At 41.6% G+C, this 25845-nt stretch overlaps 2 protein-coding genes across 2 annotated transcripts in view; both read left to right on the top strand.

Annotated features, from left to right (window-relative positions):
- Positions 1 to 350: 350 nt before the first annotated feature.
- On the top strand, positions 351 to 15543 carry LOC133489341 (junctional cadherin 5-associated protein). The gene is made up of 4 exons (XM_061798348.1): positions 351 to 665; positions 4008 to 4406; positions 8805 to 12512; positions 13422 to 15543. The coding sequence occupies exons 2-4, from the start codon at positions 4078 to 4080 to the stop codon at positions 13429 to 13431; spliced, it is 4047 nt and encodes a 1348-aa protein (XP_061654332.1). The 5' UTR covers positions 351 to 665; positions 4008 to 4077; the 3' UTR covers positions 13432 to 15543.
- A 6502-nt stretch (positions 15544 to 22045) lies between these two features.
- The window catches only part of LOC133489503 (supervillin-like), a 34308-nt gene continuing 30508 nt past the window's right edge, over positions 22046 to 25845 (top strand). The window contains exon 1 of the mRNA XM_061798653.1: positions 22046 to 22341. The gene's annotated coding sequence lies outside the window, so the exon portion shown is untranslated. The remainder of the gene's footprint in view (positions 22342 to 25845) is intronic.

The following is a 25845-nucleotide window of genomic DNA, read 5'->3' as shown; positions in this document are numbered from 1 at the left end:
GTAGACATGCCCAACCGATTTCATGATTCTATGTGCAACTGGCTGTATTTAATATCAAATTTTCACTGTGAATCCTTGACATGCTCTTCAAACTGTGACGCCGGAAAAACCTTTGTAATCTGTCAAGGGTATCTACTTACAAATGGGGTTCATTCGGACGAATTCCCTATACCTGTATGCGAAATCTTTAATTCACCCAAAATGGTTGCTTCAAACCAAACCAAATCACTGACTTCCTATTCAGTTTCGCATGTGTCCTTGAGACTTTTTTTTGTGCTTCCTGTCATGATGTCATTGTCATTGGTTAAACTAGTCACAGGTTTTTTTTTCCCCCTTAACTTTCCAGGGAACGCCCAAAAAGCGAACAATGCGAACAATACTCTTGCCATAACAACCCTGGAACACAAAGTTGAGGAGCAAGTGTGGAAGAAACCATTTGTGCAGGCAGCGAGCGAGGAGGAGCGGCAGCCCACCCCACCCTGCCTCCCCCCTCCATCCCTCCCTCCCTGCGTGTGTCTCGGGGAGCCCATGCAGTCCGAGGCAGCCAGCAACCGGCGCGTCCTCCCCGCCTACCAATCGGCATGCTCGGCTCGGGCTCCGCGCTCTGTGAGCAAGTCGAACCGCAGCGAGCGGCCACGCACGCACGCACGCAAGCATCTCGCCAGGTATGTTTGAAGACTAAAATGACAAATTAATGTTCTTTTCTTGTATGTGTTTTTCCTGTCCAATGTGCAGCTCATGGTTTCCAGGGAGGGGTTGCTATGCATGCATGTGTGCGTGTGAGCGCGTGTGCGCGTCGGTAAACGCTCCCAGTTTAGCGCATCTGCAACTTGCGCGTCTTAGCGTACATTTTTAGGATTTGTCCCATTATTTTTGGTGGCGGTACCTCCCGTGCACGGTCAGGGTTGGGTCGCAGCATGGCCGCATGTGCAAGTTGAAGTGCAGGTGCATGCAGCTGTCTCCAGGCAGGTATGATGATAGGGCTCATGATGTTGCCATATTGCAGTGCCCCCCCCCCACCCCCCGTAGGAAAGCGTAGCATAGCATAGTAGCATATAGCATCGCATGGCATGCAGCCAGGCAGGCGTGGTGCACGTTAAGCATGTATTATGGATGGCTATTTGTTATGATACGTGTTTCACCTGCATGATTCATTCATAGCAGGAGGATGAGGAGGAATGCGCGAGTGTGTGTTACTAGGTAAAGGTACACACCCCATGCTGTGATGCATGTACATTGGGATGGAGGGTTGTTACATGTTGAATATTAATTTATGCACATTTGAAGTGAACTTTATGTGACCTCCTGCTTGCACATGTTTAATAGTGGCAAATGCTCGCATCTGTACACTTCTTAATAAGTTTGCAGATGCATATTTTGTTTTGGTGAACTCATGTGGTAACAAACAGTGGTACTTTAGTTGTTGCTATGCAAACTAAAGAGGCTCTGAAGTCATGACCTTGTGTAAGTTGAGTTGCAGTGAGTGCATTGACCGCACCTCAGCTCCAAGAATAAGCCATACCTTTATAAAAAGTCGATTGGTGGTGCATTCACTGCCCCTCAGCTACAAGAATAAGTCGTATGGTTAATAATAGGTTGACTGGTGGTGCATTCACTACCCATCAGTTCCAGGAATGAGTTGTATACTTAATAAAACGTTGGTAGGTGGGGCTTCACCCCCCCTTCAATTGAGGGGCTGGTGATGCAAGTTGACTGGTGGCGCATTCACAGCCCCTCAGCTCCAGGAATGGTACCGTATAGCAAAAATACTAATTATTGCAAATGTGATCGTATTATAACATACCATATCACAACGAGTTATTACAATGTAACGTATCGTATCGTTACACATCAAATGGTATTGCTTTTTATCACATCATATGGTATCGCATCATATCGCAACGTATCATATAACATACCACATTGTAGCACATCATTTCGTAATGTATTGAATCATAGTCTATTGCATCATACCCTACTGTACCGTATTGCATCGTATCGTATTGCAATGTATTGCATCGTATCATATCGTACCGTCGTCGTACAGCATCTATTGTATTGCATTGCGTCGTGTCATACTACAATCTATTGTATTGCATACCGTAACACCACACCCTATCGCACAGTACTGTACCATATTAGATCTTAACCTATTGTACTGTATCAGATTGTATTGTTGTTACACTACATCGTAATGTATCAAATTGTAACACATCATATTGTGATGTAGCCTATCGTAATGGATTGTACCCGACCATATTGTATTGCGTCGCATGGTATCATGTCACAATGCATCGAATCGTAATTTATCAGATTGTAGCCCATCATATTGTGATGTGTCAAATCGCAGCACATTATATTGTAATGTATCCTATGGTAGCGCATCATGTCGTGATGTACGGTATCAAACCAAAAAGTATCGTATTGTATCGTATCATATCGAAATGTACAGTATCGTATTGCATTAATACTGCATTGTACCGTATCATCACATACCCTAATTTATGTGATCATATCCAACCGTACGTTATCATTAGGTGGCATCGCAACATGAGACCTTTATTACGTAAGTGTGCAGTACGGGTTCAAAGGACTAGTCGACACACCCACTTAATCACTGCGCACTGACGATTATAGCTTGAAGCCTTTTAATTACCAATCATGTGTTTTTAACAACATGGAAGCCTTGCTGAAATCAACAGGTGGTCGGTCAGGGCAGCAAACGTGTGTAAATATTATCCTAAAAATGAGACGATTACTTGCAAAATATGAAAGTCTATCCTTAAATATAACAAAAAGCACCAATGCTATTAACACCCATCTGCAAAAGCATCCACTAAGGTTAACTGCAAGACAGACTATGGAGCCAGTACAACCGAGGACGGCGGGGAAAGTGAGTGAGCAAGCTTCTGTTTGGAGGCGAAAGCCGCAGAGAGTTGAGAACTGAAAAATATATAAATGACATCATCGATTAATCGTCGACTCGACTATCATTACCGTAGCGTCAACTACAAAAATCTGAAGTCATTCAACCCCAAGTTTCAGGCAATGTTCTAAGGCACATTTAAACATTAACCATTATACAAGTGTAAAAACAGATGCTTTTTATGAGTTCTAAATTTGTTCTTCATTGGCAAAAAAATACAGAACAAGCCAAAGAAAAAGCAAAGCACACACAGTCAATCCCTTGATGAACTCCAAAGTTTATGTGTGACTTCAGAGACATGTATTTCCCTAAATCTTTGGTCAAACTGTGCGACATCAGGGGCTAATGGTTCCAGTGTATTTCGTACATGTGAAGAATCGCTTCAATGCTGAGTGAAAATCGTCTCCTCAGAATTTCCAAAATGCAATCTTGGATTAAAGAAGAAAAAAAACAAAACATTAAGGTCACCTTGAGGTCCGGGGAGCTTGTATCAATTTGTCATTTTTATCACATCATGACTCATTGTTGATGTGAAAGTCAGAAGAAAAAGACCAAAATGTTCATACTCCGTAAATACATTTCACAAATTGTCAAGTTAGGACAAACTATAAGGAGCATTTCATGGATTTCTCAAGTCGTTCATTATCCAGATTGTGTTCATATAACTCGTTATTGTTTTAAAAAAAAAAAACTTAATTGAACTGTGATGACCCAATACCCAATCGTTATCTCTTGCAAGGAAGTTATCGTTATCTTTTGTATCGCTTGACATGGTATTTGTTACGTCGTGATGTAGCTTAATGTTCATCCATTCATTTTCTGTACCGCTTATCCTCAATGAGTTGCGATATTGCAGCAAAATTACATTGCATCATATCTCACAGTAACGCATCGCAACTTAATGTATCGTATTCTATCGGAATTAATTGTATCACAAAGAATCATTCTGTATCTGAAGTAATCAAAACTGAATGATTCATTTCCTATCGCATGGTATTGTGGTTAATGTGGGTTGTTGCTGGAGTGATGTGTCGTTAACCCTTTCTTTCTGTTTTTTATTCTGGCATTCCCTTCCCCAAAGTGATGGCCTCTGCTGATCAGTACAGCGCATAAGGCAAACCCCCACCTTTGCCCCCTGTACGTGCGCCGCCATGTACAGCGTGGAGGACCTGCTCATCTCACACGGATACAAGCTGCCCAGGAGTGGCCCGCCGTCGGCCACTCCTTATGACAAGCGGCCCGCCGACTGCCAACGTGAGCTCCTGCTGGACAACCGGGCGGGCCGGGCAGCGGCGGCGCTCAACGGCTATGAGACGGAGCGCGGCGGGGCCTCGGCGGGCAGCAGCGGCTTGTACGGAAGCAGGCCGGCGCCCCTCAAGGGTTACATGGACAATGAGGCTGAAAGGAGGAGGAAGGAGGCCTTCATCGGTATCCTAGGTGACGCTCAACCCTTGAGTGATTCTTTGGCTACAGACAGCGGGTGAGTGCTTCTCCCCACTTTTTTACGCCTTCCCCTTTCCTCCAGTCAGCGTGCAAAAGCTGCACTGCAGGTCCCCCCAACTCCCGCCACACCCTCCTTCCCTGCAGCAGCACGGCTGATATATCTCAGGCCGGCCTTCTGACGAAAGCTTGATCCATTTGTGCGCACACAGCTAGCGCGTGTCCCCCTCGTGACAGATGAAAACAGCAGCAGAGTGAGACTGGAGGTTGGGGGTGAATTGAACTTGCGTCAAGACGCAGCACAGAGTCACTCTACTGTAAACACTGACACACCGAATCCCACCCAGCACGTGCTGCGTGATGTCAGCATGTTGCTGGGCAAGTGTGCGCGGCTCCCCCCTCAGCCATACACTAGCATATGCTGCTAGTGTCTCTCTCGCTCACACACACACAGCATATTCATTCATTTGTCGGGGTTATTTTTACACGTTGCCTTGTTTTTAATACATCGTGAAAAAAAGAACACGTTAAAACGCATGGCTATTCAATAGTTTAGTATCATAACGTATAGACAATGTATTTCAGTTTATCGCAATGGATAATATTGTACCGTATGGTAATGCACCGTAATATATAATATTTTATGGTATCATATCGGACTGCAATTTATGGTAATGTGTTACGAAGTAACGTGTCGTAGTGTAACACAACCTATCGTAGCGTATCGAACAATATTACGATGTATAGTAATATAATAACGTATCACAATGTATCGCATCATAATATATCATACAGTATCGTATTGCAATGAGACACTGCATTGTATCCTACTATATCGTCATGTCCATCCATCCATTTTCTTTACCGCTTACCCTCACTAGGGTCGCGGGCTGCTGGAGCCTATCCCAGCTATCTTCGGGCGGGAGGCGGGGTACGCCCTGAACCGGTCACCAGCCAATCGCAGGGCACATAGAAACAAACAACCATTTGCACTCACATACACACCTACGGGCAATGTAGAGTATTCAATCAACCTACCACGCATGTTTTTGGGATGCGGGAGGAAACCGGAGAAAACCCACCAAGGCACGCGGAGAACATGCGAACTCCACACAGACTGGGCCGGGATTTGAACGCCGGTAACCAGAACTGTGAGGCAGATGTGCTAACCAGTCGTCCACCGTGCCGGCCTATATCGTCATGTATCCTAATTAATTGCAATGTATCGCAACATATCATACCATATCATATATTATCGTAATTTGGCACAATTTATTGTACCGTACTGTATCGTATCATACAGTATATTGTATCATATTGCAATGAATTGTATCTTAAAGCATCACATGTCGTATGGTATCATATCACATCGTCATGTATGGTATCATAATGCAGTGGAATAATAATCACAACAAATGTTTATGGTCTCTTGATTGGTTGCATGTGTCCAGACTTGCACTATTGATGTTTTTTTTCCAATAACGACCCTTTAAGGAAAAGGTCAGCATAATTAAAAATGCAGATCATATTGCACGAACATCACAATTTGCGTCGTTAAGGGATGCTGAAGCGACGGCTGACTTCAGCAGTTTGTTGGGAAAGCCATTGCACACATGTACACACACATACACAAACACACACACGTGTAGCATAGTATGTACTTCGTGTAAAATCAGATCAATGCGTGGTGGAACGCTATCAGTCACGTTAACATATTGGCTCGCTGACAATTTGATTTATCTGATGATTATTTCAACATGACGACGAGGAAAGAATATTCCAATAACAGTTCCGTTCCGACCGATCATCAGAGTTAGACGAGAGTGACAAATGGACTTGGGGTGTGAAGTAGATGTGAATTTCCTGGCTTCCAAGGCCGAACAGAGATCGGGCGGTTGCTGTGTGAAAGGAAGAAATTTAACACTTGGCACTCACTTCTACCACACTGTTGTGTTGAAACCATCTCTGATGAGCCAAATAGTGTCTCCAAAGCCCCTACAGACTGACCACCTAAGCTGGCATTTTCCTGGCTTGCTGCCCTGTGTATAAAGTACCGATGCTAAATGGGGGGGCGGAGTCAAAGTCGACCAACAGATTTCCCAGCTGTGGTGGTAGGATCAGAAATGTAATGCGTGGATCACACTACAAGACAAATGTGGTCTTTTACGATTGCACTTGTCAGACTACTGCCATAAAATCTTGCCGTGTCTTGATCTGACAGTGGCAACACTACACGCTATGTATTCCGATACCACCATATCCCATCTTTTATGATCACTGGGCTTTAGCTTGTCAAATCAAACACTCTCAGAACCAGAAAACGTGTCACCGGTCAATGCTACCGGATAGACCCGTTACCATGGCAAAGACAACAACAATGGATCGCGGCAATGTATTGTGTTGGGGAAAAAAAAGAACAAAATGGTGGTCGTCACAAGGTGCTCGGGAGAGGACGTTCATTCAAGGATTGCTTGAGGTATGTTCCCCTACTTTTAATACGACATGGCTTGCAAGCAGGTAACAAAATGTTACGTGGCCTAGCAAGCTAATGCTAGCATTAAAGATTGGACCTAAATATGCCGGCGTTCTGTCGACTCATGCTCTAAAGGTTTGGTAGAAATTGGTTTGTGCGCGTAAATTAATATTGACAACGGCGACCAAGTATGTTGACAACAGCAAGCACAGGAGGCGAAGCGCCGGTCATAATACCGAATCCTATTGGTCGACGTCAAGGTGCTCTGTCGGAGAGTTGTCGCTGATATGTCACACTACACAGAAGATATCCCCCAAAAAATCAAACATGCTAGACTTTTCATTTTGGCGTCGTAGGACTACCTACGGCCAAATTGCTGGTCGTGAATTATGTCACACTACAAAAAGTTTTGTTGTTCCCGACAAAATATGTCGGGCCCGATTTGGGAAAATGCCCGCAATAGCTAATTGTGCCAATGTCGGGGCTAAAATCCTGTAGTGTGATCTAGGCATAACAGAGATAGATGGCTGTTTGAAGGGAAATTGCAAAAAGCCAGGACTGGGCTTTCCCCCCACTTCACTAGCTTCTGCTTCTACACTGGAAAGATGAACAAATTCTGGATCTTCTGCCATACACTATATTGACAAAGGTGTTTGCTCACCTGCCTTGACTCACATATGATCTGAAGTGACATCCCCGTCTTAATCAACAGGGTTTAATATGACGTTGCTCCACCCTTTACCCCTATAACAACTTTCATTATTCTGAAAAGGCTTTACACAAAGTTTAGGAATGTGTGCGGGAATTTTTTACAACTCTTTCAGAAGCGTATTTGCGAGGTCACACAGTGATGTTGGACGAGAAGGACTGGCTCTCAGTCTGTGCCCGAATTCATCTAAAAGATGTTCTATCCTGTTGATGTCAGAACTCTGTTACGGCCAGTCAAGTTCATCTACACCAAACTCTCTCATCCATTTCTTTATGGACCTGGCTTTGTGCACTGATGCACCGTCATCTTAGAAATGGAAGAACTGTTCCCACAAATTTGGAAGGATGGAATTGTCCAAAATGTTGGCTCCTTAGTTTGAGTGAAAGGAACTTGATAGCATTCAGCATACCAAGAGCTTTTGAACAACTAATTGCTCCCAACTTTCTGGGAACAGTTTGGGTATGGCCCCTTCCTGTTCCAACATGACTGCACCAATGCACAAAGCAAGACATGGATGAGACTTTGGTGTGGATAAACCTGACTAGCCTGCACAGGGTCCTGACCTCAACCTGATAAAACACCTTTTTGATTAATTAGAGTGCAGACTGAGAGCCAGGCCTTCTCGTCCAACAGCACTGTGTGACCTCACAAATACGCTTCTGGAAGAGTCCCTACACACACACACTCCTCAACCTTGTGGAAAGCCTTTTCAGAAGAATTAAAGCTGTTATAGTGGTAAAGGGTGGGACGATGTCATATAAAACCCTATTGATTAAGAAGGGGATGTCACTTCAGATCATATGCGAGTAAAGGCAGGTGAGCGAATACTTTTGGCAATATAGTGTACCTCTGATACATAAACTTTGTGTGAAAGGGGCTAATGTCGCTTGAATGCAACCCTGATGGGTTGCTGCGTTTCGATAATTAGATGTGTGAAAATACAAAGGCAGTGAGTCTCGAGAGTTTAACTTCATACACTGGTCATGGCTGGCAATGTTCTGTCTCTGTTCGGCCTCAGATAAAATCTGAGAAGGCGACAAATTCTTGGGTCGACTTCAAACCCCCGCATACCACATCGGTACTTTACACATTCGACAGTGAGCCCAGAAAATCCTGTCTTAAATGACCAGTGTGTAATGGGCATTGGGATGACCGACATTCTTGCCTAAAACAAACACGGCCGATGCAATTCCTGCATTATTGATGAACGCTTCTAGAAGAAGTCCTACTAAGACTGAGTTTTCTTGCCTTTGCAGTTTCTACGACGTCCCGAGTTTGACTTACTCCGAGCTGCTAAGCCACGACGACAGAGATATTTCGTACTGGCGGAGGCGAGGCCAAGATTTCAGCATTCTCCTGGACTATGCCGATGGTAGGGAGCTAAGAGCCTCTGCGGGAGCATGGAGACCACAGGCCCTCATAGCGGCCGAGGAACTCAGGGCAGAGAGGCAAGCGCAGCAGCTGTGGGAGGAGATTTCCTGGCTGAGGGACCAAGATGCACCTGGTCAGTTGAGGGTGACTGGGGAGCGGAAGTGTCAAAGCCTCGGTACCGAGGAGTGGAGGCCCGCAGTGGGGCTGGGCAGGCAGCTGTCGGACGGGGATGGGGAAAGGTGGGCTTTGGAGCAGTATCGCCTGAGGACACCTGAAGGTTTTTTTCACCCAAGAACAAAAGCCAAGTCTCAGTCTCTCCCAAGAGTTTTGTCACCTGATGGAACAAACTGCAGAGAGCTAATACCATCCAGACCAAGCCTACCAGACAGACCGCCAAGGCTAAGCAGCACTCTTTTCTCTGGGCCCTATAGTCGGTATATCTATAGCGGAGCTATTGGCAGGGACCGGTGGGGCAGGAATTCCGGGCCAAGCAGCCACGTTGCACTTTTACCAAAGCCCAGGTTCAGCAGGCCTTCAAAGCCGCCATCATATGAGATTCACCAGCAGATTAGGGGTAGTGCAGAAATGCTTGCTATAGACCACGGTCTCAAGCTAAAAGACAGGCCTATCTTTTATTCAAGGGATGGGGAGCTGCGTCATGACTATTTTGCACAACACTCACTCCCTGGAATGGAGCCCCCGGGCTACATTCCTCCTCCGTCTTATAAAAGAGCACCACCCCCAAGAGCCGTGTCAATCAATCGTAACGAAATGCTAAACCTGCGGTGGAGGTCAGAATCCCTGCAGCCCAGCTCAGACCCCGGGAGGTGGCTAACGAGGCACACGGGTGATTCGTGGCTGGAACACTATGGAGATCGTGTGGCATCCTATCGAAAACAGATACCCTCTGGACACAAAGAGCAACAGAGTCAAGCTCGTCAAGTACCAGCTGAAGATGCAAGAATGAATCAAATCTCAGGAGGGCCCAGCAGAAATTCTCTCACCGACTCAGACAAGATCCGAAACATCAACAAAGAGAATCCATCCGTTAAGAATTTAGGACAATCTACAAGTGATAGTGCCTTTCCTCCCCAACAGGGACAATCCCTCAACACTGGTCGCAAGGCGACTCTTACTGAAAATGACAGCAGTACTCGATGGAGTAACAGGGGATTGAACAAAAAAAGTGACAGTGTAGGTCCTGAACAAAATCGTAGTCAATTTTTCCCTTCATCTATTCTCGGTAAACCACCACCACCCCCATGCAAGCCGCCTGACCAGGTTGTCACTGAAACTGTGGCAGAAGTAAAGAAAGTTGAACAGCCCGATCCACCGGAGAAGGATAAATCCAAGAATCTCAAAAAGAGACTTAGTGAAACCATCTTTTGTTTGGTTTCTGTTCCGGTCACCCCACAGCTCACTGGTACAATCCGTGATCAGAACAACAATAATGAGAAGTCACCAGACCCAGCCGACAGTCCCAGCGAAAACAAAACGGGCCATTTAACTAACCAAAGTCTCCAAAGCACGTCTTCAGCCGAGGCCGAGCTGCAAGCGCTAACAGGTAGCATAGCGAGCAGCAAGACGAGCAGCCGAGCGAGCAGTAAAATGTTCAAGAAGTTGCCCTGTAGACCCCCTAAAATAAACCATTACAAGGAGCTGAAGTTGTCAGGATCTTGGCCCGCAAACCAGTACCGTGACCAGGAGACACAAACTAGCCCAGAGGCCGAAAAAACTGGCCCTGAAAACAAGGAAGCACAAGAAGACCCCATCCCTGCTGCCACTGAAGCCCCTGCAGATGGTGGCAGTGTAGCAGGCACCACCTTCACGTTCCCTATCAAGGGAGTGAAGAGTCTAAAACTTTCGAGCAACAGCGCCTTCTCCCTGACCACCACTTTCTCCAACCAGCTGAACAAGAGCACAGCTCAGCAGCCAGCAGTTCCACCCTCAGGAAATGTGGAGAGCAAACCAGCAGCTAGCAGCGGCCAGGAGGTGTTTAAGGTTCCCGAGTTCCTGCTGAAACCTATTGTCAGCCAGCGACCGTGGGATGCTGTCAAAGAGCTGGAGGCAATCCAAAAAGAAGTCCAGGATCAACAGCAGCAGCAACAGAGCAGCAAACAGCCCAGCGTTGACAAGTGTATCGAGGACCTCAACGAGGCCTACAAAGACATCTTGGAGCTTGGCGCTGCCAGCAATAAGGTCCCCGACGGGTCAGTTGAAATCCCTGAGCGTATCAAAATCCGTCTGACGTCCCAGCCTCTCAACAAACCCAGCAGCCTTAGGCGCAGTGCGGTCAGCTGGTCCGTTGATCCGGAGTACAGGGAAGTCAAGAGCGCCTTCTCCAGGCCTGCCACAAAGTCGGTCACGTTCAGCAAGCAGCTGAGGGAGGAACTCCCTGTGCCCCCTCGGGAATCGGGTTTTCGAGAATACAGGGTTGTTCCACATCTTCCTCGTAGACGTAGCAACGACGGCAGGACTGTGAAACTGGACCTGCCCGATGAACCCATCGAGACACCGCTTTGTGACTTCAGCCCGATGACCAACAGCACGACAGCAGAAGTGCCGTGGGCAGACCGACAGCCCATGCAGGACGCATCCACGCTCACAAGTCCTCCCGACTATGAGGACATATGCCAGACTTTGCGTCACTCTCGGGATTCAAGCAATCCTAATGACCCGGCAACTCCTCAGGATCTCGATTCAGAGGAGGAGTGTCCTATTTGCAAAAGGGAGCTGGAGAACCAGTTGAGACAGGGCCCACTACCTCCTCTCCACGAGGAGAACAGCTCAGATAGCTCCGTCAATCCAAACGGAAGTCCGCCGCAGCGCGCTGCAGACGAAAGCCCGGTTGAGGATGCAAGGAATCAGGAACCGCAGAACTCGAGTCTCTACCAGACGGGGTCCGATATGAGTGCTGATGCAGCGAAGAAGGATTCATCAACACAAGACAATTTGGGCGATACTGACGAAACAGTCGATGGTTCCACAGATGTGCATGCACGCTCAGATGAACTACGTAAAACTGAGTTGGCGGAGTCAGCACAGAAAGAAGCCAACGAGGGAGAAATGGCAGAATGTATTGCGGCTGACACTGAACGAGAGGGACAAACTGAAGCAACGTCGGACAACAAGCAGGAGCAAGAGAGGAAGCCATTTGCTCTCGCGGAACATAGACTTGTCCTATGGACACACCCGGGGCGAGACCACCCCGGGTTGCCAGAGTTTCCGCCTGAGAGACTGCCACTTTCAGTCGTGCCAAAGCTCGACCGCAGGCTGTCCCTCACCTTGGAAGGGGAGCAGCAGATTGGCACCCCCCCTAATAGAATTGAAGCTCTGCAGAATAAGCTAGCCGTCTCTCCTAGCCGGGTGGCTGTGGAGCGCCTGGGCAAGATGCGGGAGGTGGACGTGATGTATCGCATGAGACGCCTCAGCATCAGGAGCACCGACTCTGGAGAGGGGGATGGGGAGGGCAAGGACTCCCAAGATTCCCCAAACGCTTCTCAGACAGGCAGGGAGAACAAAGACAAAGAGGTGTCTGGATCCCGCCAGGTCTTGGAAGAAATTGCGAAGCACGGTGACAGGTCTACTTTCAGGTAAGATAAGAATATTAAGAATTGAGTTTTCACTTGTGTCGCTAAAAGTGGTTCACTCACCTGAATTTGGTGTGGGGAGTGTGGGTTTAATTCCCACTCAGTGACAGTGTGAATGTCAGTTTGAATGGTTGTCTATATGTGCCATGTAATGGACAGGCGACCAGCCCAGGGGCGCCTTGCGCTTGAAGTTAGTATGGATAGGCTCCAGCCTGAACAGGATAGCGGTATAGAATATGGATGGATGGAAGGATGAATGTTTTGAGTTACTTTTAGGGCAGCACAGTGGCCTGATATTCAAAGGTTCCACCTTCCAAAAACATTCATGTTAGGTGAACTGAATACTAAATTGTGCATTGCTGTGTTGTTTAAATGTGCCCTGTGCTTGACAAGTAACCTGTGCAGGGTGCACCATGCCCAAAGTCACCAGGCATAGGCTCACCTGTGAAGTGGACCATGGGAAATCGAAACAATCTGTACCAGAATGCTCTACGACATTCGATTTGTTCAGATTTCAAAATTCTTAACAATACTGGAGGTTCTCGTGTTTTTACAATGGTCCCAAAATGCAATAACGTGCAAAGAAGTAGAAGAAGGCACGCTCAGTTACTGCTTTTCATTTGACTTTACTATTGCGTTAGCGTAGGTTAGCAACAGACTATGGCGTAATCCCATTTACAACAGCGTACAAATTCAGGTTACATTGCCTCTGTAGGAATGGAACTCCGTTGTAAACCGATGAGCTCCTGAACATTTTAGGAACTGCTCGATCCTGATACTTTATGCTTGAATGACTAGTTCTTCCCTAAAATCATATCCCAATTCTTCTTCTTTTTTTTTTAACCTGTGTTTTACCCCCTTAAACCAAGTGTGGTAGACTTTGGTGTAATGACTCCTCTTTTTTCGTCTCAGAACGCTGTGACAGCCCGAGAGAGCGGCGACGGTGTCGAAAAAGACAACGTCCATCGTGTCCCCATCTCGAGATTTTAGCGCTCCACACAACACTGTGAACTGGCTGCCTAACTTAGAATGCCTTCATCTTCATCTCTTGACACTGAAATGGCCTTCTTGTCCGACGAGAGCATTGTGTACACACCCTCACCCTCGGTTTGACTTCTAAGAGTGCTGTTCCACTGCCAAAAGGGAGGTGCCCCCCAACCCTGTCCGATCCAGTCTACACACAATTACAGACTCCTTCACTCCCTCAGTCTTCTCCCGATGCTTTTCTCATTGGCAGACATTATGCAACTCATCCTTGCAAACGACAACGGCGAATACACTCGAGAATCTGTGCATTATGAATGTAAGCATTAATTTGAGGGTTTTGCTATTATTTGCTGTACCAAAATAAAGTCGCGACTGCGGCGGTGGCGGCACCGCTCGTCGTGACCGAGTTTGGCTCGAGAACTGTTTTTGATTTCCCGACATCGCTCGGCCTTTCTTTAACTCGGCGACATTGTGCCCTTTCCTCCGCACCACCACCCCTCTCCCCCCAGTTGCTAAGCTAATCACGTGATCGCCCGCTCAGTTCACGGCGCGCCGGTTGCCTTGCTTTCAGGTGAAGTCCGACCAGATCCGTGCTGCTCCCGCCGCGTAGGTCCCTTCAGGAAGCAATAAAGGTTGACAGCAACTCTATCACAACATGGATAAATAGATAGAACAGAACACACTTAAAAAAGGAAACAAGATAGAGCAATGTTGTTGTATAAATAAGATGAGCGGTGTCGTGGAGCTACTACCTGTCGGAAGCGTCGTCTTTAATGTGTTGTTACAGGGACATGGTGTCAGGGTATTTGGGCTGCTGCTTTACGTCATCATATAGATCTATGTACAGTGCTTGAGACATTTATTAGACCACCGCCACATGTGTGATGACAGTTGGGGAGTTGACGACTTATTAGATTTTCATGTTTTATGGCAAGTCATTAAAATTTACTTTCACGCGCCACCAACACAGTTCTGAAAAATCTAATTGTTCGACATTTAGTATCTTTTGTGTAGTAAACGGTTCAAATTTGGTACCAACTGGACATTGCTTGGACAAGTTTGTTTTTAAAGGAACCCTGGAAATACCATACATGCCCCTAAATTGGTGGCTTCAAATACAATTTTCCAACTTCCTGTGTCTTTTTACTCATAGCTTTTAGATACTTTTTTTGAGAGTCTACTCATGGGAGGTTGCAATTACGTTTCATGTAGCTAAGGAGAACTGGCTTTGGGGACTGATTTATAAAAAAAATAGCCCAGAGGCTGCTACGAAATCTAAATTTTCACTAAAATGGCCACTTCAAACCAAAATGGCAGACATCCTGTGTCTTTTAGGCATGGCTTCTTCAGACTTCCTTGTGGGTTCACTCATGATAGACATTGCTTCTAATTGTCATCTAGCTAGTGGAAACTGGCTGTGTGGGCTGATTTGTTTAAAAAAAAAAAAAAAACTTTTTTTTTTTTTTTATAAAAGTCCAGGGGCTTCTTGCTAACGAATGTAAATTTTCACTAAAAAGGCCACTTCAAACAAAAACGGCACGCTTGTGTATTTTCAGGCATGGCTTCTTAAGACTTTTTCGTGGGTCTACTCACGTTCGACATTGGTATTAAATTCCATGTTGCTAAGGAAAACAGACTTCGAGGGCTGACTTTTAAAAATTAGTCCAAGGGTTGGTACTAAATGTAAATCTTCCCCAAAATGACACAGAAATGGCCACTTCAAACCAAAATGGCAGACTTCCTGTCTTTTCAGGCATGGCTTCTTAGACTTTTTTGTGGGTCTACTCATACTACACTTTGCTATTCAATTTCATGTAGCTATGGGAAACTGGCTTCAGCAGCTGAATTTTCAAAATATTCTTGGGAAACAGGTCATGACCAATATTGTTAATTTGGTGGTGGTCTAATACGTTTGTTAAGCATTGTACGTTCATACATTTCACTGAATACTGTATTTATTTTTCCTGTCATCGCCTTGTTAATATGTTGGCATAATGTAAAAAAAAAAAAAAGTATATGTATATAAATATAAAGTATATTTTAAATATTTTAAGAGGTATTTTGTATTTTTGCCATAAAGTTTTATTTCTCCACATGCGTGTCTGTAGAGTATAATCATAGCGTCCTTAATTTTCTAGCGCATTCCAATGGAAACGTTTGTTTGTGCCGTTTGTTGTGTTGTCTCCGCCATGTTTCGTGCGTCGCGTTATCGTCGTCTCGTCTTCCAGCTCGCACTCTTCTGTTGCTGATCCCGTGAAAAAGATTCTTTTTTTCCCCCAAAACTCTCATGTGAATGAGAATCGAGCATTCACACCAATGCTATTGAGCATAACATCGCTGTCCAATGAATTACAAGTATTTCCAAAAATATGACGCCAAGTCAGTTTGATTGCTTATTAATTTTTAAAAATTATATTATTATTGCTGCTTTCCTTGCAGCATTCACACATAATTTCTGGGGGGATTCGCAATTCTTTGGTGGTTGTACTTAAAAAGCTACAATGCAATGCTGCAGCTAAAATACATATGTGCAAACTATAATAGAGTTTTTCAATACATACAGGGTTTTTAGATAAGACTTTTTAAATGGAGGACAATAAAAAAGTTTTTAAAAAATATTAGTGGTAAAAATGTGTTTGAAAAGCATTTGTGTGTTTTTGCATTATCCAGCATTGCATTGTAGCGACTCAACAACGCATGTGTAGGTATTATTTGTCATGGATCAACGTAATTGTTATGTAGCCTTTTTACACTTGTAGCATTTTAGCGGTTGTGTCTCAGCATTTCTTGTAAACTTCGACGTCGCCTTACTAAAACATTCAAAGGAGTATTAGGGCCACATTGAAAAAAAAAAACTAATTAAGATTGGACTTGTAATCTTTTGAGAAAAAAAGTGTCATCTTTTTTAGAAGAAAGTTCTAAACAAAGGGAACTAAAGGGAAAATATGAGACGTCTTTCTCAAAAATATAGAAAAATAAAAAATAAAAATAAACGACTTTTTCCGCCCTCAAAAATATAAGACATCTTTTCTCAAAATTAGGCCGGTTTTTATCTAAAAAATATACAACTTTTTTCTCAATTGTTTTTCTCAAAAATATACGACTGTTTTTGAACGTATACATAAAACTTATAAATATAAGACGTCTGCCTTTTTTTTATTACATTTTTTTCCCTCTGAAACAAATGAGTATTTTTTTCTTGAAAATATATATATTTTTTTTCTTAAATATGTAAAACTTCCCTTGAAATACTTCAAACTTGAAAATGTAAGGTTTTTTTTTCGAAAAATAAAACGACTTTACCGATAATACACAACCTTTCTCTCAAAATGGACTTTTTCTCAAGAATATTCTTTTTTTAAATTTTCTCATAAATATGAAAGTTTTTTTCTTGAAATTTACGACTTTTTTCTCAAAAATATAAGGTATCCTTACTCTGTAATATGATTTTTTTTCCCTTGAATATGTAGGTTTTTTATTTTGAAAATATACAACTGTTCTCAGAAGTATGAAAAACATTCTCAATCAATTTAAAATTATTCATAAATGTAAAAAAACTATTTCTTAAAAAATATACATTTTCCTTTTTCATATACACAATTCCATAAAATATTTAACTTAAAACAAATCATTTTCAACGAAGTATCCAATTTATTTTCTTGAAAATATAAAACTTCTCTAAAAAACAAATGACTTAAAAAAATCTACATTTTTTTTCATAAATTATATTACTTTATACTTGAAGATTTAATAGTAAGTAATAATAATACATTTTCTTGACTTAATAATATCGACTTAATTCTTGAAAATATATTTTTATAATTAGATTTTTTTTTCACAAGATTAAGATTTTTTTCTCAAAAGTAGAACTATACGACTGTGCTAAAAAATGCACAACAATCTCCATCATAAACAACTTTTTTTGTCTTGAAAATATACAACTTGATTCTCAGAAGATTACAAATTTCATCTCACAGTGTAATAATTTTTTCTTTTACGTGTGGCCCAAACATTCTTTGGTAAAAACAAGCACCGTATCACACTGCAGCCAAATATATTCCAAGTATACGCAAGTTCTCACATGTCATTTAGCAGTTTTACTTGTGAGCGACGGGCCTTCCCGCTGGGGGCGCTGTAGCAGAACGCGCAAGTCAGCCACAGTTTGTGTTTTTTTCCGGTCGGACAAGCTGACTGCTCGTTTTTTAAAGGTACACAAACTAGCCCCGACCACACATTGAAACAGCCCCCGCGATTGGCATGTGAGCGCTAACACTTGAACGTCAAAATAACAAAAGTCTCGAACTTTTTTTCTACAAGTTGGCGTGTAACATGAGCAGTGATTATGCACACTTGTAATATTTTCTATTTTCATAAGAGATTTAAGTGCTTTTTTTCTACATCTTTTTTTCCTAACTTGCATGGAGTGCAAGCGAGAGGCACGAGGGGGTAAAAAAAAAAGTTGTCTTTTTCATAAAATATATTTGCATTTGGTACTCTCTTGGTGGTTAAAATAAATTTAAAAAAAGGATTTAAAAAAAAAAAAAAAGAGGCGGTGTCACGCAAAACGTGTGTGTGTTTCGTAGTTTAATTTACGAGACTATGCCAAGTATTTAAAAGCTATTTTTAGAGTAAATTAAAGAAAAAGCAGAAGTCATTCATTGTTTCCTTTCAGACATGCCTTTGATCTTTGTATCTATACATATAGCAGGATAATCCATAGTCATATGAGTGTGCTACTGTTGTATGATACTGCAGTCTCATTCACAAATAAACTCTTTGCATGGAAATGCCTCCCTTTTGTCATCAATTGGGCTTTGATATGTATTACACACGAGACTACCCACAATTATTTTTCTCAGGCCAAAATGACAATGGCAACGATGTCATGGCATTGCAAGAACTTGCTTTGCATCATGGATGAGATCCGGAGGCATGAATTGTAAAAAAAAAGAAGAAACTATTAAATAAAATTCTCTTCATTTTTAGTTCTCTGGTCTGTGTTTTAATATTGATTTTCATTTTGAATCAAATAATGATTTCATAGTCAAAATTGCTGAATTTGCATATTTCCTTTTTAAAGACAGGATTTCCAGAGGTGCCCAAATGTCTTATAAAAACGGATTAATAAATGTTTCCTTGATAAAATTATTCTTTTAGTTTTAATTCATGTAATGGTACACTCGCCTGACTTTGGTGCAGGCAGCGTGTGTTCAGTTCCCACTCAGTGACGGTGTGAATGTGAGTGCGAATGGTCGTCTGTGTCTATATGTACCCTGCGACTGACTGCCGACCAGTGCAGGATGTAGTCCGCCTTTCGCCCGAAGTCAGCTGGGATAGGCTCCAGCGTCCCGCGACCCTAACCAGGATAAGCGGTGTTGAAAATGGATGGATGGATAGTTTTAATTCATATGCTTAAAAACACATACAAATGTTTCATCTACCATTTTCGTTTCAGCAGCTTCCCCCCTTCTTTCACATGCAATCGACTAGTCCATCTTCAAAAAAATTTGTTGGCGTGGTTGTGAGGAAAATGTGGCACCAGCCGTGGTCGGTGTATTCTAGATTTTTCCTCCAAATGAAAACCAAACATGATATTTTATCTAACTTAAAAACGGTCTCAAAAGTGGGCTACCAGTTGAAACGGGATCTAATTACACCGGAAATTAAAGATCTGCCTCAAACCTCAGGTCAGAGAAAACCAGTGTATCAGTTATTAAAATTGGGCAAATACACGTTTTCTCAAAAATATTGAACCTTTTTCCTCAAATGTCTGTCTTTAAGGTAGAAAATGTGACTTTTTTCCTCAAAATTATTTTTAAAAACATTTCTTGATAATTTTATTTGTATTTTAAAAAAATACAGTGGTGCCTTGAGATGCGAGTGACCTGATTTACGAGGTGTTCGAGATACGAGCCATCATTCGGTCGAATCTTTGCTTTGACTTACGAGCGCAAACTTGAGATAGGAGGGCTCGGTTGCAGTAAAACTCAGTTCATCTCACTTCACAATAAGCACCACTTTAACAAATGGTGAACATTTAATTAAAAAAAGAGGTTTCAAGCTGTTTAATGCCACTCCGAGTTGAAGTTTATGGTCAAACTAAGGATAAAATAAAGAGAATTTCAGCTAGCTTAATGCTAACAAACAACGATCAAATTAATGGGAAACGACATTGACGTGCTAACCGTTAGCATGGACAGTCGCGGTTTTAGAAACCTTTAAAACGGATATTTGAACGCAAATGGTGGAACAACACATATAGACATCTAATATAACATTACTCACAGGCATGTATCCATAACCATTGACAAAAAAATGTCTGATAATAAAGCAATTTACTGAGTGGTAGAACAGTAGCAGAAAAAGAAGTAGTAGTGGTAGTCTTTTCTTCTTCGTTTGTCTGCATTACTGTACTATACAATAGTGCCACCCGGTGGCCAAACCGAGCACACCAGAAGGCGCAGCACACTGATGGATGAGACATTAGTTCATGAGGCACAAACTGTTTAATGCTTTACATTCTATTTAATTCTTTTATCAACCTGAGTTTTTATAAAGTACAATATTATAGAGTACCATTTTTCCTTATTAAAAAAAAATAAAAATTCTGGCATGTCCCTTAATTTCAATGGGGAAAGATGATTTGAGATAAGTTTATTCGGAACTAAGTCACAACAACAACTAAAATGTACAACTTTTTTTTGTTGGAATATACATAACTTTATTATGAAACTGAACTTTATTAAAAATATACAACTTTTTTTTTACAAAATATTGTTCCTCAAATATACACGCCTTTTTTCTAAAACAAATTCAACCTCTTCCCAAAAATATAAAACTTTTTTCAAAAAAACTAAACAAACCTACTTTTAAAAATATATATAATTACAAAAATTATCTAAAATCTGGGATGGAATGGGATGTCACTTAAATTCATATGTGAGTCAAGGCAGGTGAGTGAATACTTTTGGCAAAGCATTTATTTATTTTCTTCATGAAACATGACCCTTTTATCCAATTTCTTATGGTTTAAAAAAACAAACAGATTTTTTATTGCAAAATGACGATTTCAGGGGATTACCCAAAAATCTGGGAATCATCCAAACAGATTTCTGGCAATGTGTCACGGCTCTCCCCGTCATACAAACTCATCTCCCAAAGGAAATTTCTACTTCCTCTTCTTCTACTTCTACTCCTTCATATCCAATTGTGCTTTGTTGAAGCTTTTTGTCCATCACATCAGACTAATTAGCGGGTCGGCGGAGTCCAGCCAGGTCCAGTCAGATGACGGCGTCCCGCTGCGCTCCACTCGAGTGCCATCAAAATGTTGGAAGAGTTGGCACATTTTGCGGGCGCTAGTGAGTTGGCAGCGGCGGCAGCGTTTGGAGGGTGGCCATCTCCTCTCTCCTCTGAATGCTTTGGCGCAGGAAGTAGCCTGTTACAAAGTAGTTAGATGTTTTTTTTCCCCCCCAACATTTTTCAATTGACTTCATAGATTTCATTTCATAAATGTAAACTGATTTGCTATTTTTTTATTTGAAGTTGCTTTGAACATCTGGGGCCAGTGTAGAGTGCTATAGAAAGTCTACACACCCCTGTTCAAATGCCAGGTTTTTGTGATGTAAAAAAATAAGACCAAGATTCATTTCAAAAACTGTCCACTATTAATGTGACCTATAACATTAATGGTGGAATTTTTTTTGGGGGGGTGGGATGGGTGGGGGGGGGGGGGGGGCGGCATCCATATGGGTTAGGGAGGGAAAAGGACAACAATCATATATTCACTTGGTCTTGATGTGAGGTTGTGAGTTGAAATTTTGGAATGGAAAAAAAAAGTTTAATTTTATATTGTTTTTTGATTTTTAAACTTTTGTTTTTACTTTTGGAAAATATTACGTTTTATTTAATGACTTTTTGAAAAAAAAAAAATATACAAAGGAAAAATTGTGTGCGATTGAGATGTTTCAAAAGACACTTGAATACCAATCAACTCACGCATTTTAATAAACTTGCGATAAATTTATTATTAATCATAACTAAAATACAGATACTATCTAAAATGTTCAAAAAGGAAAAAAATATATACTCAATTAACTGGTGTGAGGCCTTATCACCAGGTGATGGCGACAAAGGACTAACGGAGCTCGAAAACCAACTATTTTAGCTACTTTACTGCATGTAACCTGGTGTGCATATGAATTTCATGCAGGTGTGAGTTCAAAGTTAGTAAATGCACTCGCATGTCGCTTCGTAATGGACCTTTAACCACCTTAGCGTTTAATCGTGTATGTGCACAATTACTGAGTGTGTCTTTAATCCCACCGTTGATTTCCCTCCTGTTGCAATCCCAACAATGTGCCTCAGATTTGACTTAATCCCTTTCTGTCGGGTGGATCCCCCGCCGTGTGATTTAGAAGGCGGGTGGGCCTGCCCGCGGGTGTCGGGACCCTCACGCGGGCAAGCAGCCGATTGGCCGGTGGTCGGACCGGGCCCCTCCCGGCTATTTATGGCAGACGCCAGTCGAGCGTTGAGCCCATACATGGTGGGGCGTGAGGTAGGTTTACCGAGCGCGCCGAGCGACCCTCCCTGCCGGCGGGTCACCTCTCCCACTCGGTCTCGAATGATAATTGCGTAAGGAAAAGTGTGGACTTTATGGAATAATTTGATCATCTTTGCGGGGGACCCCCCCCCCCCCAGACGACACAAAGCAAAGCTACTGCATTTATGTGTATTTATATTTTTTGTATAGTTTTGGTTTTGTTTTGTTTTTTGGCTTTACCTGTTCACACCTGCAGCACCTGAAGAAGGAAGCAGCTAGCCCTGATCTAGATCCTGCAGGATACACGTGAGTACTGTACCAGCCCGTCCGTCCTTACTTTGATGACATTTCAGGGCAAAAGATGGGACAGATTTAGGATCAAGTCGTGGATGGACAGTTTGCTCCAAAATATTGTACGCAACATTTTTATCCAAATATATATAACTTAATTCTCGAAAAATATATGACTTTTCTTTCTGAAGCTATCAATTAACCCCACCCGGAAAATCTGTAACTTTATTCTCAAAAAGCAGATTTTTTTTTTGTTTTGTTCTCAAAATATAATTCTCAAACTGAACTCAACTGAATTTCTCAAAACATAAGTGTAAAAAATAATTCTGATACTTTAAAATAAGTTTATTCTTGAAAAATTGACAACCTTTTTTTCAAAATAGACAATATTTTTCACATTATACAGCCTTACTGTTGAAAATGTACTTTGTTACCTGTTAAGTTTTTTTTCCTCAAAAAAATACAATTGAAGAAAAAAAATGACAATTTATTTAATTTTTCTGACAATTCCCTGCTTTATTTTTAAAACGTGCTACTTTATTTGTGAAAATGTAAAACAAAATTCTGAAAAATATACTACTAATATATTACAACTTTTCAAGTTTTTCCCCCTAAAAATGTTTTTTGGACGGGGGGACTAAAAAAAAATCTACTTTTTGCTCTATAATATGACAAATATAAATAAATAAATATTATAAATAAATAAATAAATAAATAAATAAATATACAACTTTCCCCCCCAAAATATAAACATTTTTCCCCCTTAAATTAATGTTTTCTTTTACTATTTTTCACAGAAATATGACTTTTTTTGTTTAATTCATAAAACATTTTTTGCTGAAATATAAACTGCATTTTGCATTTTTTAACTGCATTTTGTTAAAAATATGCAAAGTACAATATCTACTATATCAGTATGGCTCGTGATGTCGCTGAGTTTATGTCAACAGCGGATAAGTTTACTTTTGCAATTAGTGTTGTACGTATCTACTCTGTAAACAAACACAGTGTCGCTCAGTCTCTGGCTCGTGGACGTCGTGGCCTGCGATATGCTTCAGGAAGCACGTCAAACTTGTAAAATTATATGAAATGGCATCATGCCAACGTGAATATCAGTAAAGCCCAAACAAAACAAAACAAACAAAAAGATAGCTCAGTGCTAACGCTAAGGCTAACATTTAAATAGTCTCTCAATGTCTCTTCAATGCCATTATTAGTTTTTTTAGAGCATCATAAGTCACATTGTCCAAACTGTTGTTGTTGTCTGCATGGTTCAAAAAGAAGACAAACCATTACTCTTGCACATTCTGAAAATGAAAAACATTATTGCAGTTGCATATTTAATTTGTATTTGATTGTATACATTATATTGTTGAATATTTCAATAATTGGAAAATTTACTGCTAGGAATTTGATTTCATATTTATTGTACACATTTTGTTTATTTATGAATCTTTCATTCATTGGATAATTTACTAAGACAAGTCTGATATTGCACTTTCTTGAAAAGATTGAAGCTGTTCTATATTAGTAAACATAACATTTCTATTTTGAGATACATAATTTTGTTATTTGAAAACCTTTCATTCATTGGAGAATTGAGTGCTAGCAGCCTGATGTTGCACTTTCCTAAAAAGAAAATATTTAACCTCTCATACTGTATATTATTATATATTTACAAAAGAAAAGCAAAAGAAAAAAGCTGTGAGTTTTTATTTCAAATCAGTGTAAATATTATTTTTGTTGATATGAAAATCTTTAATTTATGGGCAAATTTACTGCTAGCAGTTTGATGTTACGCTCAAAGACAAGTATGGTCTGCCCTCGGTGTCTACTGTCAGGCATTTAACGCAAGGCAGCACATCTGGCCTCCGCCGTAATGATGATGATGATGATGATGATGAGGAGCAGGAATTCGAGCTTATATATTTGATACTTCCCCACAAGCGATAACGCCTTGTTCCAACGATCATAACAACATAATGCAACATCATAACATAATATGGTTTGAGCAATAACATGCACGGGCACAGAGGAAGATTAAGAAATAGTGGGGTGAGGGGGACTTGGGGTGGGGAGGTGACACTACAGGGCCGGCTGCCGTCTTGTAAACACAAGCCTCGGCTGGTGGACAGGGTGACCTCCTCGCAGCAGCCACTCACAACACATGTTGCCTTATTAGGGGAGAGCCGGGTGTTGTGTGCGTGTTTGTGTGCGTGTGTGTGAATGTGAGAGCGAGAGAGAAGGTGACAAAAAGCATCAGAGTCAACAGTGTGATTTGACACCAGGCTACCTTTTGTACTGCAACACATGTACATTATACATGATGTTTTGCATATATGCAAAAAGAAAAATCATATCTGTGGGGGGGGGGGGGGATTAAAAATATACAAATTTGGTCTGAACATTTTCTCAAAAGAACGATGTTTTTTTTTCCAGAAATTATACAACATTAGTCTGCAGAATACTATAATGTAGTGTAGTGTACTGTATGCGTCATCATCATGAGTCCCTCTCAGTGTTTAAGCAATCAGTCTAAAAGGCAACTAAAAACACCCATCAGTCACATGTTCCACTGCTTTTGCTGACTTGCAAAGTGGGTGGGTTGAAACAAAAGGTGCTCTGTCCTGAGTTGTTGAACACATCTAGATGTGACAGCTGACTCTGGGCGAGAGGTGGGGTACACCCTGAACTGGTCGCCAGCCAATCGCAGGGCACATATAATAATGATAATAATAATAACAATTTGGATGAATGCACAAGTGCATAAATGTGTAAATAGATGTACAAATATATTTGGTTTCATTTGAATACTTTTAACAATAACAAAACATTTTAATTCATCCATCCATCCATTTTCTGATCCGCTTATCCTCACAAGAGTCGTGGGAGTGCTGGAGCCTATCCCAGCTATCTGAGCCTATCCGAGGCCGGGGATTGAACCCCGGTCCTAAAAACTGTGAGGCAGACGCTTCAACCAGTCGCCCACCATGCCGCCACATTTGAATTCATTAATGGTAATTATTTGGATAAATATACAAAATGAACGAGGTATATATGTATAAATAAATATATAACTACAATATAAATATTTGAGATTAAAAATATAATTGAAAACATTATTTAGCATTTTTAACAATAAAATTGAATTTGCCCTCCATTTCAGGCTATATGCAGTCTTGTAAATTTGTTTTAAGACTTTATTGAATGTATTTTTGTTTATTTTAACTATCCATGTATTGTTCGTACCGGGATAAGAGCAAGCCAAACTGAAATTAGTTGTAATTAATACAAAACTGAATACTTGGGCATGAGACAAAATAGTAATGTTGTATTGAAAAAAGATGGGCTATTTGTCATTTTTCAGACCTCCATTTGAAATGCCATTTGAAATGAGAAAAACATTAAGGAACAATGAAGGATACCTAATAGCCACCAGTCAGTGAAAGCCTGGAAGTAAACACCTTTTATCACACGATCCTAGACAGGATTACGGCACAAATGTGCTAGCTTGCTAAT

This window comes from Phyllopteryx taeniolatus, chromosome 14 (genome assembly GCF_024500385.1).
Source record: "Phyllopteryx taeniolatus isolate TA_2022b chromosome 14, UOR_Ptae_1.2, whole genome shotgun sequence".
Classification (NCBI taxonomy): domain Eukaryota; kingdom Metazoa; phylum Chordata; class Actinopteri; order Syngnathiformes; family Syngnathidae; genus Phyllopteryx; species Phyllopteryx taeniolatus.
The sequence above is the reverse complement of the archived record's forward strand: the minus strand, read 5'-3'. Positions and strand labels throughout refer to the sequence as shown.

What these genes read in the sequence shown, in the direction of transcription:
- LOC133489341 (XM_061798348.1), top strand. Translation starts at nt 4,078, where the DNA reads ATGTACAGCGTGGAGGACCTGCTCATCTCACACGGATACAAGCTGCCC. An exon ending in TCTTTGGCTACAGACAGCGG is followed by an intron (nt 4,407 to 8,804) that starts GTGAGTGCTTCT and finishes TTGCCTTTGCAG; the next exon opens with TTTCTACGACGTCCCGAGTT.